We start from the raw sequence: 12,863 nt of genomic DNA on the forward strand, positions 1-12,863 counted from the left end.
TGTCTCTGTCTTGGTCTCTCTCTCTCTTTTTCTGTTTCTCTGTCTCTGTTTTCCCTCTCCCTGTCTTTGTCCCTCTCTCCCTCTTCTTCCTCGCTGTCTCTGTCTCTCCATCTCTGTGTGTCTGTCTCTTGGTGCATGGTCTCATGCACCAGCTCCTCGCTTGGGAGGGATTGGCTTGAAGAACAGCAGGCCCGGCTTAGGGCATCGGGGGCGATGTAACAGGAGGAGGGGAAGGGTCTTCCAGGGCACAGACCGACATTTCCCCAGCGTCCGTGAGCTCAGCCTCGCTCAGCTGGACTCATGGGCTCAGGTTGCTCAAGAGGTAGCCTGAGCTCAGGGCGGAACGATGGCTCCCTCCAGTGGACAAAAGCGGTAGCGACAGCCGGACTGGTAACGGTCCTTCCTGGGCTGGGGAAGAGGATTCCCTCCTCACCCAGTCTGCTGTGCTCTGGGTCTTAGAGGTCTAGTCCACACCCACTGCCCCTACCCATTCTACAGATGAGATAACTGAGGCTGGGGAGGTGAAGCAACTTGCCTCAAGTCCTGCACAAAGTGTCACGGGGACAATTCAAACCCAGTTCCTCTGAATCCAGACTCCTTTCTGTGACATCCCACCATCTTGCGCCTGACTTACTCTGGCTTATCTCATCCCAAGAAGGATGACTGATGCAGGAATGTCACACTTTACCACGGGCCTACAGGTGAGACATTTTTCGCTCTCGGAGTGAGGGGTGGCTTGTGCCTCCTCCCCCCTTCCCCAATCACACATCCAGGGAGTATCTGCTACGGGGTGGGAGCAAATAAGCTTTGAAGGTCCCATCTGCCTGGGGAGGAGCAGTCCCTTCTGGATTCAAAGGATCGATTAATGCCATCCATTTTCCTGACTAATGACTGGGCTATGGTGAGCTCGAGTTCTGGGCGGGAGTCCCTTAGGGTCCAGTCAATTCTCCCTTACATGTATGCACCTAAAGACACATGTGGGTATAGACCTCGAGGGATCACCCCGCTGCGGGAAAGCAGCAACCTTCAGCTCCTAAGGAAGACCATCTGCCATCAGTACTGCAATGACTACCAAAGCACACACCAGGATTCATCACTCACTAACTTCTATTTACTGAGCACCCATTGGGTGCATGACATCGCTCCTTCCTGGAGCCAGGAGGAGTTCAAAAAACACAATGAAGACACAGCCCCTGCCCTTTGGAAGCGTGTGCTCTCAAGGGTGTTGAGAATAGAAACAAAATGGGAGAGGCAGTGAGGCCCAAGTATGGCTGTGGGGAGAGCCAGGGAATGTGAGTTAGAGGGTGAGTCTTCCTTGCTGGCTGGTTCACTTGGCTGAGCAAAGACAATGAGTCTCTGCCTTGACCTTGGCCTCCTACATGTGCTGACGTAGTCTTTGCACCTCTCCGGGAAAGATCAGAATAAACCAGGGCTACGAGGGCTCTGGAGAACCATTTCTGGGGGATTCCCTTGGGGACCTTGTTGGAGACACCAGGAGCCAGAATCCATCCCTCAGAACCAAGGAAAGGGGGCATGCCAGGCCAGGGCTGCCGCTCCTTCTGCTAGAGACAGAGGGAGAAGACGCCTTTCCCTGGGTTTCCAAAGGACTGTATATCTCAGGGTGGTCCTGGTAGGGAATTGGGCTAAGGGCAGTCAAGAGCATGGCCTGGGGGGATAGGGGGTGGGAAGATAGGAAGATACTATGTATGCTGTGAGCTCATAAGAATTTCCTGAGCCTGCCATCTTTCATCTAAGCCATCACCCCCATTGCGCAGCTGCTCAGAGGGTGATTCTGCTGCCTGGGGGAAACTGGGCTGGAATCCTGGGGAGCTGGGGTACCCAGGCCCTGGCATGCTGTAACAGGGGGTCCTCCTCTCTGCTGCCTCTTAGAGGAGTCATCACCCCTGTGCACACCTCCCCACCTACTCTTAGGGACTGGGGCTGGGGGAGGGAGAGGAAGAGTCCAGCATTGAGACCCCCTATCCTGTTCCTCAAGAAACAAAGGCCACTTGTTCCGAAGTGCCAGGTCTCTAGCCTCAGCCCTGGAGTTTCTCTCTTGAGAGCAGAAGGTTCCTTCACCCGCTTCCTGCCCCCACTCCCAGACACTTGTCTCTGCTTGGCTGATCACTGAATGAGTGTTCAAGCCAAGGGCCTCTCCCAGTTGGCAGGGCCAGGGGAGGGGGGAGGGTCAATAAGGAGGAGGAGGGGCTGGGACTTTTGGGGAAAATGTTGCTCTGCCAGGCTCAGTCCTGGGACACCTGCTGATGCCAGACTCTCATAAAGCTGGGTGGGGTGGGAAGAGCAGGGGGAAAGAGTAGGCCTACACCTTTTCTCAGGCTGACCCAGAGAGCTCTGTAAACCAGCGCATACATACAAGGGCTCAGGGGTTCCTAGCTTCCTCCAGGACTGGACTGCCTAGAGCTTGTCAATAGATGAGCCCCATCCCAACCCCTCCCCAGGGCTTTTCTAAGCAGACAGCCTGGCCTCTCCAGATCTGAACCTTCAACACCCTTTTCTCTGGACCTCTATGGTTCTGGTGCTATGTATAAGAGACAGCACTCTAGGGGGCCAATGGCACCCCAGAACTAGAAGCGATTATAGAGAGTATCTAGTCCAGTGGGTTTTAGAAATAAGGGGCGATAACATATTATCCCGTATCAGGTCGGGGGAGAAGCCCAGATCTATCTCTCCTCTGTCTCCCCCTGCCCCCCAACAAGCAAGCATGACTTCTCTGGAGGGTGGGGGAAGTGGGGCTTATCTCTACTCCTTACCTCTTCTCCCTCTAGGAGGTTGGGGGTGGGGGATGTGATTTGGAGGTTGAAGGCTGGGGAAATTTGGTGACTTCAATGAAGCTGGGTGAAGGATGGAGTTGGAAGGAAGGGGAAGAAAAAAAAACATACAAAAGAGGGGAAGGGAGGAATCCGGGGCTGCCTCCATCCATCTCCCAAGGCTGAAATCCTTGAAAGGAATGAGCCACCTGCAAGGGGTGGAGTCCAGCCGGGGTCAGGACCTGCTTAGCCCTGAGGTGCAGGCTGGACTGAGGGAGGCATTTCTCCCCATTGTGAGGCATCGATTCCTGGGTCTGCCCCTGGCAGGGGCCTTGTCCAGCTCCCAGCTTCACAGCTGGTTTCGGTTTCTCTTGGGTATGATCTTACGGTAGGTCCTTCTCTCAGAAATGTTCCGCTTCACCTTGGCTGTGGTGGGGGCCTCTTCCTGGTGCAGGGAGGGACTAGAATGGGACTTCTTGAGGTTAGGCTCTGGTTCCCAGGTGCCCTCGGCCTCCTGTGCCAGCCGGCTCTCCCACAGGTCCAAGTCATCGGAGGGGCAGCGCCGGCGGGCCACCAGCAGCAGGATGTAGGTCTCGTAACGGGTTTTCTGTAACACACAGGCCCTCTCAGTCCCCTCAGCCCTTAGTCTCAGTATGAGGGAGGGAGGGAAGGAGAACTAACCTGGAGGAGGGCATAAGTCTGGGGGCCCTGCAGAAGGAGTGGAATATGTGGGGCTGGGGTGATTGGGGCAGCCCTGTGACCTTTTCAAGTTGAGGGATATGGGGGAGACTTACCAAATGTGTGTGTGTCTGTGTGTGTGTATGTAGATAAATGAGAGAGAGACAGAGAGACAGAGAGAGAGAGATGATAGCTGATAGATGGAAAGATGGATCATACACTTATCGACACATACACAGTGAACACCTAGGAACAAGACAAGTTGCGCTGAACTCAGCCCTGAAAGCAGAGAGGCAGGAATGGGCTGGATGACTAGAAGAAATCCCTTCCCTGACACCAATGCCACACTTTGCTGGTCGAATCATACTCATATTCTATAGTTAGAGAAGTCCAGCATTGATCTTTTCCACCAACCCCCATCTGAACCCCTCTCCCTTGGCATTGCCCGCAGGAAATGTCCTGCCTGTCACTGTTCATGGCTTGTGATATAGATTTATACTTCCGGTGAGCACCTGGTCAGGCTGGGCCCTCCAACCAGTGAAGAATGCAGTCCCTTTAGGATGTAATACATGGTCTTGAAGAGTTGCTGGGGAAACTCCCCCCCCCAAAAAAAAAATAAAACAAAACCACCCTAAGGCCAACCTGATGTTAAGACTCATGAGCTTAGCTGAGATGGTCCCAGGTTGACAAGCCCTTCTTTCTGTTGGGGTCCACTATCACTTGTGCCCACTAGCAAAGATTTTAAGACCCAATAAGGACTTTAACATTTATAGAAAGTTTAAAAATCGCAGGAGGAAAAAAACCAAACAAAACCAAACCACAGAGACATGACCAGGATTGCAGATCTAGGCCTTTATCTCAGGGTGCTAACTTTGAAAAAACAAAACAAAACACAGATATAACCAGGGTCACAGACCTAGGCCTTTGCCTCAGGGTGCTGACTTTTAGGGGACATTGACATCAATTGTTCTCCATTAGCTAAGAAGAAAGATGATTCCCTAATTCCTGAGACTAATGACTCACTATAGGAAGCTACCAGATGGCAGTTTCCTTTGCCTGGAGGCATCACCCAGGCGAGCTCCTTCTGGGCCCAGGGTGGGCTGGGGTCTGTCTCTCTTTCGAGGACATCCTTTCCATCCCTACCCCACAGCTGAACTCATCTTAAAAAGTTGCTTTGAGGGTTTGCCCATTTCATGTGACTTTCCCCAGGCACCTCATTGTTTCTTTGAAACATTTGCTTCAGGTGTAAAACAGTGCTCCGGGTGTAAACAGTGCTTCAAAGAATAAGGTAGACATTCAGAGGTAAATCTTAATTTGTCCAGAAAAAACAGTTGGCGGTCTTTCCAGATCTATTGGCTGTGCTAGCTGAGAAACATCAACGTGTATGTTATCTAAACTTGGGCAGCCCATAAAAAACAGACAAACAAACAAACAAAAAACGTGCTAGATATATTCAGAGATGCAAAGATCTGTAGGAACAATTTATGGCTGAAAAGGGTTTTTTTTTCTAATTTTATGGAGGAAAACAGAATAAGCCCAAAGAAAAATGTTTTGGGTTAAAACAAAATAAACTCAGCATTGTATGCCCTGACATGGGCCTGCGGAGACTTTGGCCAGAGAAGTGATTCTCAGACTCAAAAAGATAAAGGTATGCAGGGTCAGGGACCTTCCTGAACTACAGCTTCTGAGCTCCTATCAGTGTCACCTATCTCCAAGGGCACATTGCTGACGCTCAAGCGGAGTTGAGACTATACAGGGGAAGAAATCACAGGAACTCGGCTAGCGGGAGAAGAATGGTTATGTGGAGGTGGGGGTGGGGGGAAATGGCTGAATGCCATGGAGAAGACCTTACCTCATACTCCAGATACTCCTTCCGGAGCCTGTACTCCTCCAAGTCTCGGCTCCGGCCTCTCCGCTCAGGCAAGCTTTTCTGCAGATCTATTAGGTCATCAGAGGCTGCATCCAAACAGTTCTCGTGGGATCGGTGTTGCTCCTCCTGTGTTTTAAAGAGGGCCAGTCTGAGGCTAATGCCTGCCCCTGGGACCAGCCAAAAAGCCACCCTAAATGTGCTATCTGGATCCCCCCCATTACCACCTTGGGGGGGGCCTGCCTTCTACACTCCTCTCTTGGGCTCTGTCCTCACTTCTCCCCTCTGCCCAGGGGTCGGCATACCAGGGAGCTCCGGGCTGGGCCAGTGGGAAGGATGGGTCGGACAAATTTCCGTTGAGAGCCCACGGCAGCAGGAAAGGGCGGTGCAGAGTGGGTGGCTGCGGCCAAGTTTATCCTGGCAATCCAAGAAGTCATCTCTTTGGCAGTTCTAGAGTTGGCATCCCAAAAGCCATTGGGTGGGGTTGGGAACAAGGAAAACAGTGAATCCTTTTATTTACCCTGTTTTTCACCTTAAACTATTTCTTTTCCCCCTCCCCCATGCCGCACATACCCACTTCTCTCTATTTTTAGGGGGAGATTATCCCTCCCCTCCCCCTGCAGAAAGCATACACCCTTAGAGATTCATGGTGAGGTGTGGTCCAGACCAATAGTGGACTGAGCCCAGTTCCCAGCCAACAGCAGTCAGGGCTGAAGTCCCAGGAGAGAACAAGAGGGAGGCTGTATGGGGGAGGAGGAGCCCCAGAAGCATGACGAGGGTCACTGCTTGGTCCTGTGCACCTTCATCTCATTTTCCTGTAAGTACTCACGGGGCATGGAAGAGGTAGAGGCGCCAATCAGCTGTGCGCAGTTGAAAGACGTGAGGTTTCTTGGTGTAATGGACAGCCGGGACAGCCAGTGCGTGATGTACCCCCACAGCTTCCTCTGGCATGGGCCCTTCTGCAGGCCAGTCTTCTGGACACGACTCTTCTCCCTGCCCCAGGGGGATAATACTTAGAGATGAGAAGAAACTTTCTGGGTCTCCAGAGGGAATGTGGGCATGATCCTCTCTCCAATGTGAGTCTAGGTTGCCCACCATGGAGATGGCATCCTTACCTTTAGGAAGTAGAGCACCATCCCTCGAAGCAGGGTGTGGAACATCTTCCAGCCGCGCTTCCCCCAGGGAGCTGTCCAGAGAAGAGGAAAGAAGGTGGTGGGCACACATGTAACTAAGTCTAGGTCACTGAGGCTTTTCCCCAGGGAGAAAACTTCCCCTTGGTGTAGTCCTCTAATTGAGGGGGTGGGGGGACATTTATGTGCCCATCAGGTTGGCCTTGGTTTAAGCAATACTTTCCTAGATAAAGGATTGTTCTGGGAGAAGAGGCACTCGAGGGGCCTCTGACACAGTTTTTGGGAGGAGAAAGGTGCATTTCAGGTCCCCCAACCCTCTAGGGACAGGAGCTAAGCTCCCACATTTACTCCAGGGTGGGGACAGTTCTCCTAGCTCTCAGACAGCTCCGGGCCAAATGTTAGACTGGGTACAGGTTGCCAGGCCAGTGCAGGCCACCAGTACCTGCAGTCACTGAGTTTACCCCCGGCATCAGAGTGGAGAAGCTAGAGGCACAGTGGTTAGAGCACTAGGCATACAGTCAGGAAGATCTGAGTTCAAATTTGTCCTCAATCATTTCCTTGCTGTGTGACCCTGGGTAGGTTGCTTAACTTCTGTTTAATCTCAGTTTCCTCAACTGTTAAATTGGGGTAATAACACCACCTGCTTGTTGTGAAGATCAAATTAGATAATATTTGTAAAGTGCTTAGCACCCTGCCTAGTGTATTCCTTTCCCTTACTCCTTAGTGATTCTCTGCCTTCCCCCTTCTCAACAGCCCTGACCACTGAGAAGAAGCTGATCCTGGCCCAGTTTTTCCATGAGAGGCAGTGTGACCTACTACTCATGGAAATGCAACTTCAGACCCTGGGGAAAGGATAGAATAAAAATAGCCCAGTTCGAATGCCTTCTCCTCTATGTAGCTTTTTTTCTGATCTCTCCAACCAGAAGAGATTTCTTCTCCTAGGTAGGGTAGTTGACAGACCACTAGACCTGGTTCAGGAAGAGCAGAGTTTGAATCCTGCTTATCTGTGTGACCCTGGGCAACTCACTTATACTTTTTCAGCCTTCATTTCCTCATCTGTAAAATGGGGATAATAACAGCACCTACCACACATTACTGTTGTGAGGTTCAAATGAGATTCTATATACAGTGCCATACAAATGTGAGCTGTGATGATGAGTTCTTATTGGCCCTTTGTATGTATCACATGTCTTTTCTCAGTCTATTTTGTATTAGGATTATTTCCATATATCTTTTTTCTACATCAAAATTTTAAGCTTTTTGAACTGATGCTGAATAAAGTGAGCAGAACCCGGAGAATACTGTACATAGGAACAGCAACATTGTGCGATGCCTAACTTTAATAGACTTATCCCCTCAGCAATACAATGATCTGAGACAATTCTGAAAGACTCATGATGGAAAATGCTATCCACCTCCAGTGAAAGACCTTTGGAGTCTGAATGCAGATCGAAGCATATTATTTTCACTTCTTTTTCTTTCTTGTGGTTTTTCCCTTTTGTTCTGATTCTTCTTTCACAACATGATCAATGTGGAAATATGTTTAATATGAGTGTACATGTATAGCCTACATCAGACTGCTTGCTTTCTGGGAGAAGCAGGAGGGAAGGAAAGGAAAGAGAAAAGCTTGAAACTCAAAATTTCACAAAAATGAACATTGAAAAGTATCTTTACATGTAATTTGAAAAAAAAATACTATTAAGAAAAAAAAGGAATAAAAATTAAGCTCTTCAAGGATGGGTTATTCACTTTTGTGTATGCCCCACAATCCCTCACATGTAGTGGGTGCTTAAGTCCTGTTCACTGACCTAGACAGTTAGCACGATCAGTTTATGTACATGTCACACACACACACACACACACACATACACACCCAGAGTATCCACAGCATCAAACACTCACTCTTTTTCCCATCAACATCAGCGTGCATCTTTCGAGCCAAGAGCCCTTGCTTGTAGGTGGGTACGGTAGGATCTTGGGTGATCTGAATGAAGGTGTTGCGTCTCTTCTGGCTGCCTGAAATGGATGGCCTGTGCTTCATGGGTTTCATGGCTACCTCCTCCTCTTCATCCCTGTGAGATGAAGAGCCAGAGGGTATAAGGGCTGGCTGGGATGATGGAAAGAATCCTTCAGAGGTACAGCCACAGGAGAGGGAATAGCTCTGAGAGCATAGGTGATAGAACACTGGACTCAGAGCTACATAGACCCTAGTTCACATCCTGCCTTAGCAGGATTACCCTGGGCAAGTCAGAAACTCTATCTGCCTCAATTTTCTCATCTGTAAAATGAAGATAATAATAGCTTCTACCTCACAGGATTGTTGTGAGGGCCAAATGACATAACCTATGTAAAGTGCTCTATAAATTGTTTCAAAAAATTTATTTTATTCTGAACTTAAGAAATAAAACAAGCATTTCCATAATATAGTAGAATAGAAAAAAAGATGATTGCACACGAAACCGCAAATCTATTATGTACAACTTGCTATTTCTTTTAAAAATATGATAAAGTTATCATGCAAATTTTTTTTCCTGTTTTCCTTCCCCTGCTCCCCCCAGCCTAGAGATGCTCTATACATTCTAGAAATCATTATTATATTATTATGGATGGAGACCCAGAGGGGACAGCAGCAGGGCAGTCTCCCTGAGCCCCTGGATATAGAATGGCCAACCCTTTCCCCAGAGAAATCTAGGACAGACTTTATGCTCTCCTAGCACCACCCCCAGTGTCCTAGGTTTCTATGCTCCAAGAGACAGGGACTGCCCATGAGCATGGAATTCTCTCTCTGTTCTTAAAACTAGTCTTCTCACCTCCCACCCCTTTTCAAGCTGTCCCATATGTTCTCTGTCTATAGAACAGAACTGACCTGGGCTCCCCTTCTCCTCCATCCCTTGTTTAGACACAGTGGGTTGGGGCTTCCCCCATTCCCCCTGGCAGCACGGACCAGGTCCTTGCTTCTGTCTCTTTCTCAAGAATAGCAGGAACCAGGCCCTGGGGCTGCTTAAGTGGTCCATGGTTCCTGGGTTCTAGAAGAACCACCCAGTTCCACAGCCTACCCTGGAGAAGTCCTTCCAACATGAGCAGGGGGTAGGGGCACCATGGGAGGAGGTGGGGGTTCAGGGATGCAGTAGGGAGGGGAAGAAGGGCTATCACTCACACTGCCCACTCCAGCTTCTCACTGCGGATAGACCAGTAGAGTGTCTGGAAACAGAAAACGACAGCAGATGAAGAAATAGACCATAGTCACCCTTAACATTTGATGAAACTGAGGCTTGAGGAGGTTAAGTAATTTATCCTAGGTCATGAACATCAGAAACTAACTGTCCTTTGAAGCCTAGCTCACATGGCAAACACCACCCCCCCACTCTATATCCGCCACCCCATGCCCCACCACCAAACCTTCTTTGTGTTGGGAACCCGCGGCCTTGAGGCCACATATGGTGGGGCCGCACTTGAGGACCCAGAGGGCCATATGTGGCCTCGAGGCTGCAGGTTCCCTACCCCTGGCTCTGGGCTCTTAGGGGTGGGGGCAGTATCCAATATCTTTTTCCTAAAGGGATAGTGGATCATTAACAGCCCATTCTGGGCATCTTCCTTCCTCACTGTTAGCATCCCCAAAGCCAAAACAAGCCAAGGGGGAAGTGAACTAGGAATCCTAAATACATCACGTCTTTCTTATAGGACGTGGCATCCCTCAGAGGGCCCCGCAGGTGATGGGCACGTGGCAAGCTTGTCCTAAACACCAAATGGAGGAGGCTCTGTCACTGGATAGCAAATTATTTCCCCTCTTTGGACCTCAGTTTGGCTGAAATGGAAAGTATGCTGGGCTTACAGTCAAAGGTCATCTGTGTGACCTTGGGAAAGTTATTGAGCATCTCTGGGTTTCATTTCTGTCGTCCCTAAAATGAGGGGTCAGAGGAAATAATCTCCATGGTCTCCTATCACTTGGGACGACGGACATTAGCCCATTAAGGACCTGGGCGTCCTGAGCTCCAAGAAGAAGCGCTGCCCCCCCCAGTCCCCTTCCCTTATTTGTCTCTATACCTTCAGCTGCTCTTTGGGGAAGTTCCCACCATCCCTCAAGCCATTCAGGTTGGTTATGAACTCCTGGCAGCTCATGCTCCTGCCAATGTTCTGCAGCCACATGTGTCCATGGAGAAAAGCAGATGTAAGTCACCATCCAACAGCGTCCCCTCCCCCTCTCCCCCATGCTCTCCCACAGCTGTCCCTGCCCAGGTGCTGGAAACGTTCTCAATCTCTCTGACTCACATCTGGCCAGCTTGCACCTCCATGTTTTATCTACCAGGTCTGACCTCCTAATTGCCTCCCCCTTATTCCATCTCCTTTCCTTAGGTTCTATAGCACCCCGAGCTCTCTCCCTACCCATCCTATACCATGCAAATGCCCTCCACTCATAAAGCCACCCTCTGATCTACCACTCCTGCCAATCACCAGCCCTTCTCTTCCTGATTCGTTGCTCTCATGGTGCCAGGACTATGGGTAGGATACTAGTGGACCCTCTTAGATTGAGCAGGCCGATATTCCAGGAGCCAGCCACACTGGCCTCGAACCCCAGGAAAAACTAAGAGGTGGAGCTTCTCCCATTTTTTCTCCTGTCTCTGCTTCCTTCCCTTTCTCTCTTCTTCCTCCCTGCTGCTCCCACCTCCCTCAATCCCTACTCACCTGTCCATGCAAATCTGTGTTAAGGAGCATTAGTGCACAAGTCAAGGTGTGGACAGCATCTATGGGACAGAGAAACCAGGAAGTCTAGGGTCTTGATGTGGACTAGGTTGACTGTCCTGATCTCAACTACTAGTAATACTGGCTGATTCAGCAGCATCAGATTCAATGATTCGGTAGAGCTGACTTTATCCTTTTCCCTTTTCCTCCCCCAATTTAAGCCACCCTTAGGTGGCTCATCATGACATGGAAACCATAAGAGCTGAAAGGGCCCTTAGAAGATATCAAGTCCAACATCCTCTCCCCATTTTACAGATGATGAAAATGAGGCCAAGATCACTTAAGCAATAACTGGGATTCGAACCCAGGCTTTCTGACTCCAAATCCACTATATATCCCCCACTGGACCACACTGCCTCCTTAAGCATTGGAGTATGAGCCTTGCAAGAGATTGTCCATCTTTCATCCAATGACCGGCCCAGTAAGGTGTGAAGAGCCTCATGGTCAGAGTGTTGGTGACTAAGTGACTCATTTCCACCCCGAAACCATCTACTAATATCTGGAAGGAAGGGTGGCTGTGATGAGGAGATGCCCAGACAATGAAACCATCGCACTTAGAAGTATTTGAGGGGTGTTGCTCCCCCTCCTCCAGTTCGCTCCCAAACCAGCAGAGACAGACAATCTCCCTACCTTCTCTCGGATCCTTTTGCCCAGCCAGGGCCCCTCCCCTCTGGCCTGCCCTGTCTCCCTCTGTGATCATCCTTTTCTCACCTGCTGATGGGAAGGCCCCAGGGTTGCAATGGTGGAAACGCTTGGAGAATTGATAGAGGATTCTCTCTCGCTCCTGAGTCTCCCCACTCAACACCAGAGCCTGGAGGAAGCCCCTGGCATGGGGTAGAGGGGGCAGGATAAAAGTTAGGGAGGGGAAATCATTGGAAAAACGTACAGTCTCCCACACCTAGAATGGATTCTCACCCCCCCCAACTCCACTCCATTTATCTACTGAAATTCTCCATAGAATCATAAGCCCAGACCTGAAGGGACCCAGGACCTAGTCCAAATCTTTTGCTTAATCATTGAGGAAACTGAGACCAAGAAAAGTTAAGTGACTGCTCCAATCTAGGGAGTATTGATCTAGACTTGGAAAGAACCTCAAGACCCTGAGATGGTCCAATGCTTTCATTTTCAGGTAAGGAAACTGGAAGAAGTCAAGGGGCTTGACCTTTGAGTTACAGTGGAAGTGAATATTAGAAGTGGGATTTGAACCCAGGATTTAATACATGCTAAATGGTATTGCAGGGGCAAGTAGGTGGCACCGTGAAGACAGAGCCAGAGTCAGAAGACATGAATTCAAATCCGCCCACAGACACTAGTTGTATGACCCTGGGCAAGTCACTTTACCCTGCTTGCCTCAGTTTCCTCATCTGTAAAATGAGCTGGAGAAGGAGATGGCAAACCACTCCAGTATCTTTGCCAAGAAAACCCCCAATGGGGTCACAAAGAGTCAGACATGACTGAAATGACTGAACAGTAAGCTGGTATTATGGTTACTTGTTCTCATTTTTTGCCCCTGTCAATAGTCTATAAGTGACCTACCGAAGGGCTTGGTCCAAGCTCTTGTCTTTAAACTGGAAGAAGGACAGGTACTTCTCAGCCACATCCCTGCTGAAGTCATTGCTATAAACCAAAAAGGGCATGGGAAGAGTGAGGAACCTGAATCTTGGAGCTAGAAGGCTGGCA

General features: G+C 49.7%; 1 protein-coding gene across 3 annotated transcripts in view; it reads right to left on the reverse strand.

Moving 5' to 3' along the window:
• Positions 1 to 1,089: 1,089 nt before the first annotated feature.
• Positions 1,090 to 12,863, reverse strand: part of PSD4 (pleckstrin and Sec7 domain containing 4) — a 30,612-nt gene continuing 18,838 nt past the window's right edge. For all 3 annotated transcript variants that reach the window (XM_078149330.1, XM_020963661.2, XM_078149329.1), the window contains 11 exons: positions 12,720 to 12,800; positions 11,895 to 12,007; positions 11,127 to 11,185; positions 10,488 to 10,577; positions 9,601 to 9,644; positions 8,346 to 8,515; positions 6,429 to 6,499; positions 6,143 to 6,306; positions 5,619 to 5,763; positions 5,299 to 5,442; positions 1,090 to 3,375 (listed from right to left, as the gene is read on the reverse strand). In XM_078149330.1, coding sequence (XP_078005456.1) covers positions 3,118 to 3,375; positions 5,299 to 5,442; positions 5,619 to 5,763; positions 6,143 to 6,306; positions 6,429 to 6,499; positions 8,346 to 8,515; positions 9,601 to 9,644; positions 10,488 to 10,577; positions 11,127 to 11,185; positions 11,895 to 12,007; positions 12,720 to 12,800 — 1,339 coding nt within the window. In that variant the 3' untranslated portion in view covers positions 1,090 to 3,117. The remainder of the gene's footprint in view (positions 3,376 to 5,298; positions 5,443 to 5,618; positions 5,764 to 6,142; positions 6,307 to 6,428; positions 6,500 to 8,345; positions 8,516 to 9,600; positions 9,645 to 10,487; positions 10,578 to 11,126; positions 11,186 to 11,894; positions 12,008 to 12,719; positions 12,801 to 12,863) is intronic.

The sequence above is a fragment of the Phascolarctos cinereus genome, unplaced genomic scaffold (assembly GCF_003287225.1).
Source record: "Phascolarctos cinereus isolate Bilbo 61053 unplaced genomic scaffold, phaCin_HiC Scaffold_2;HRSCAF=192, whole genome shotgun sequence".
Taxonomy (NCBI): Eukaryota; Metazoa; Chordata; class Mammalia; order Diprotodontia; family Phascolarctidae; genus Phascolarctos; species Phascolarctos cinereus.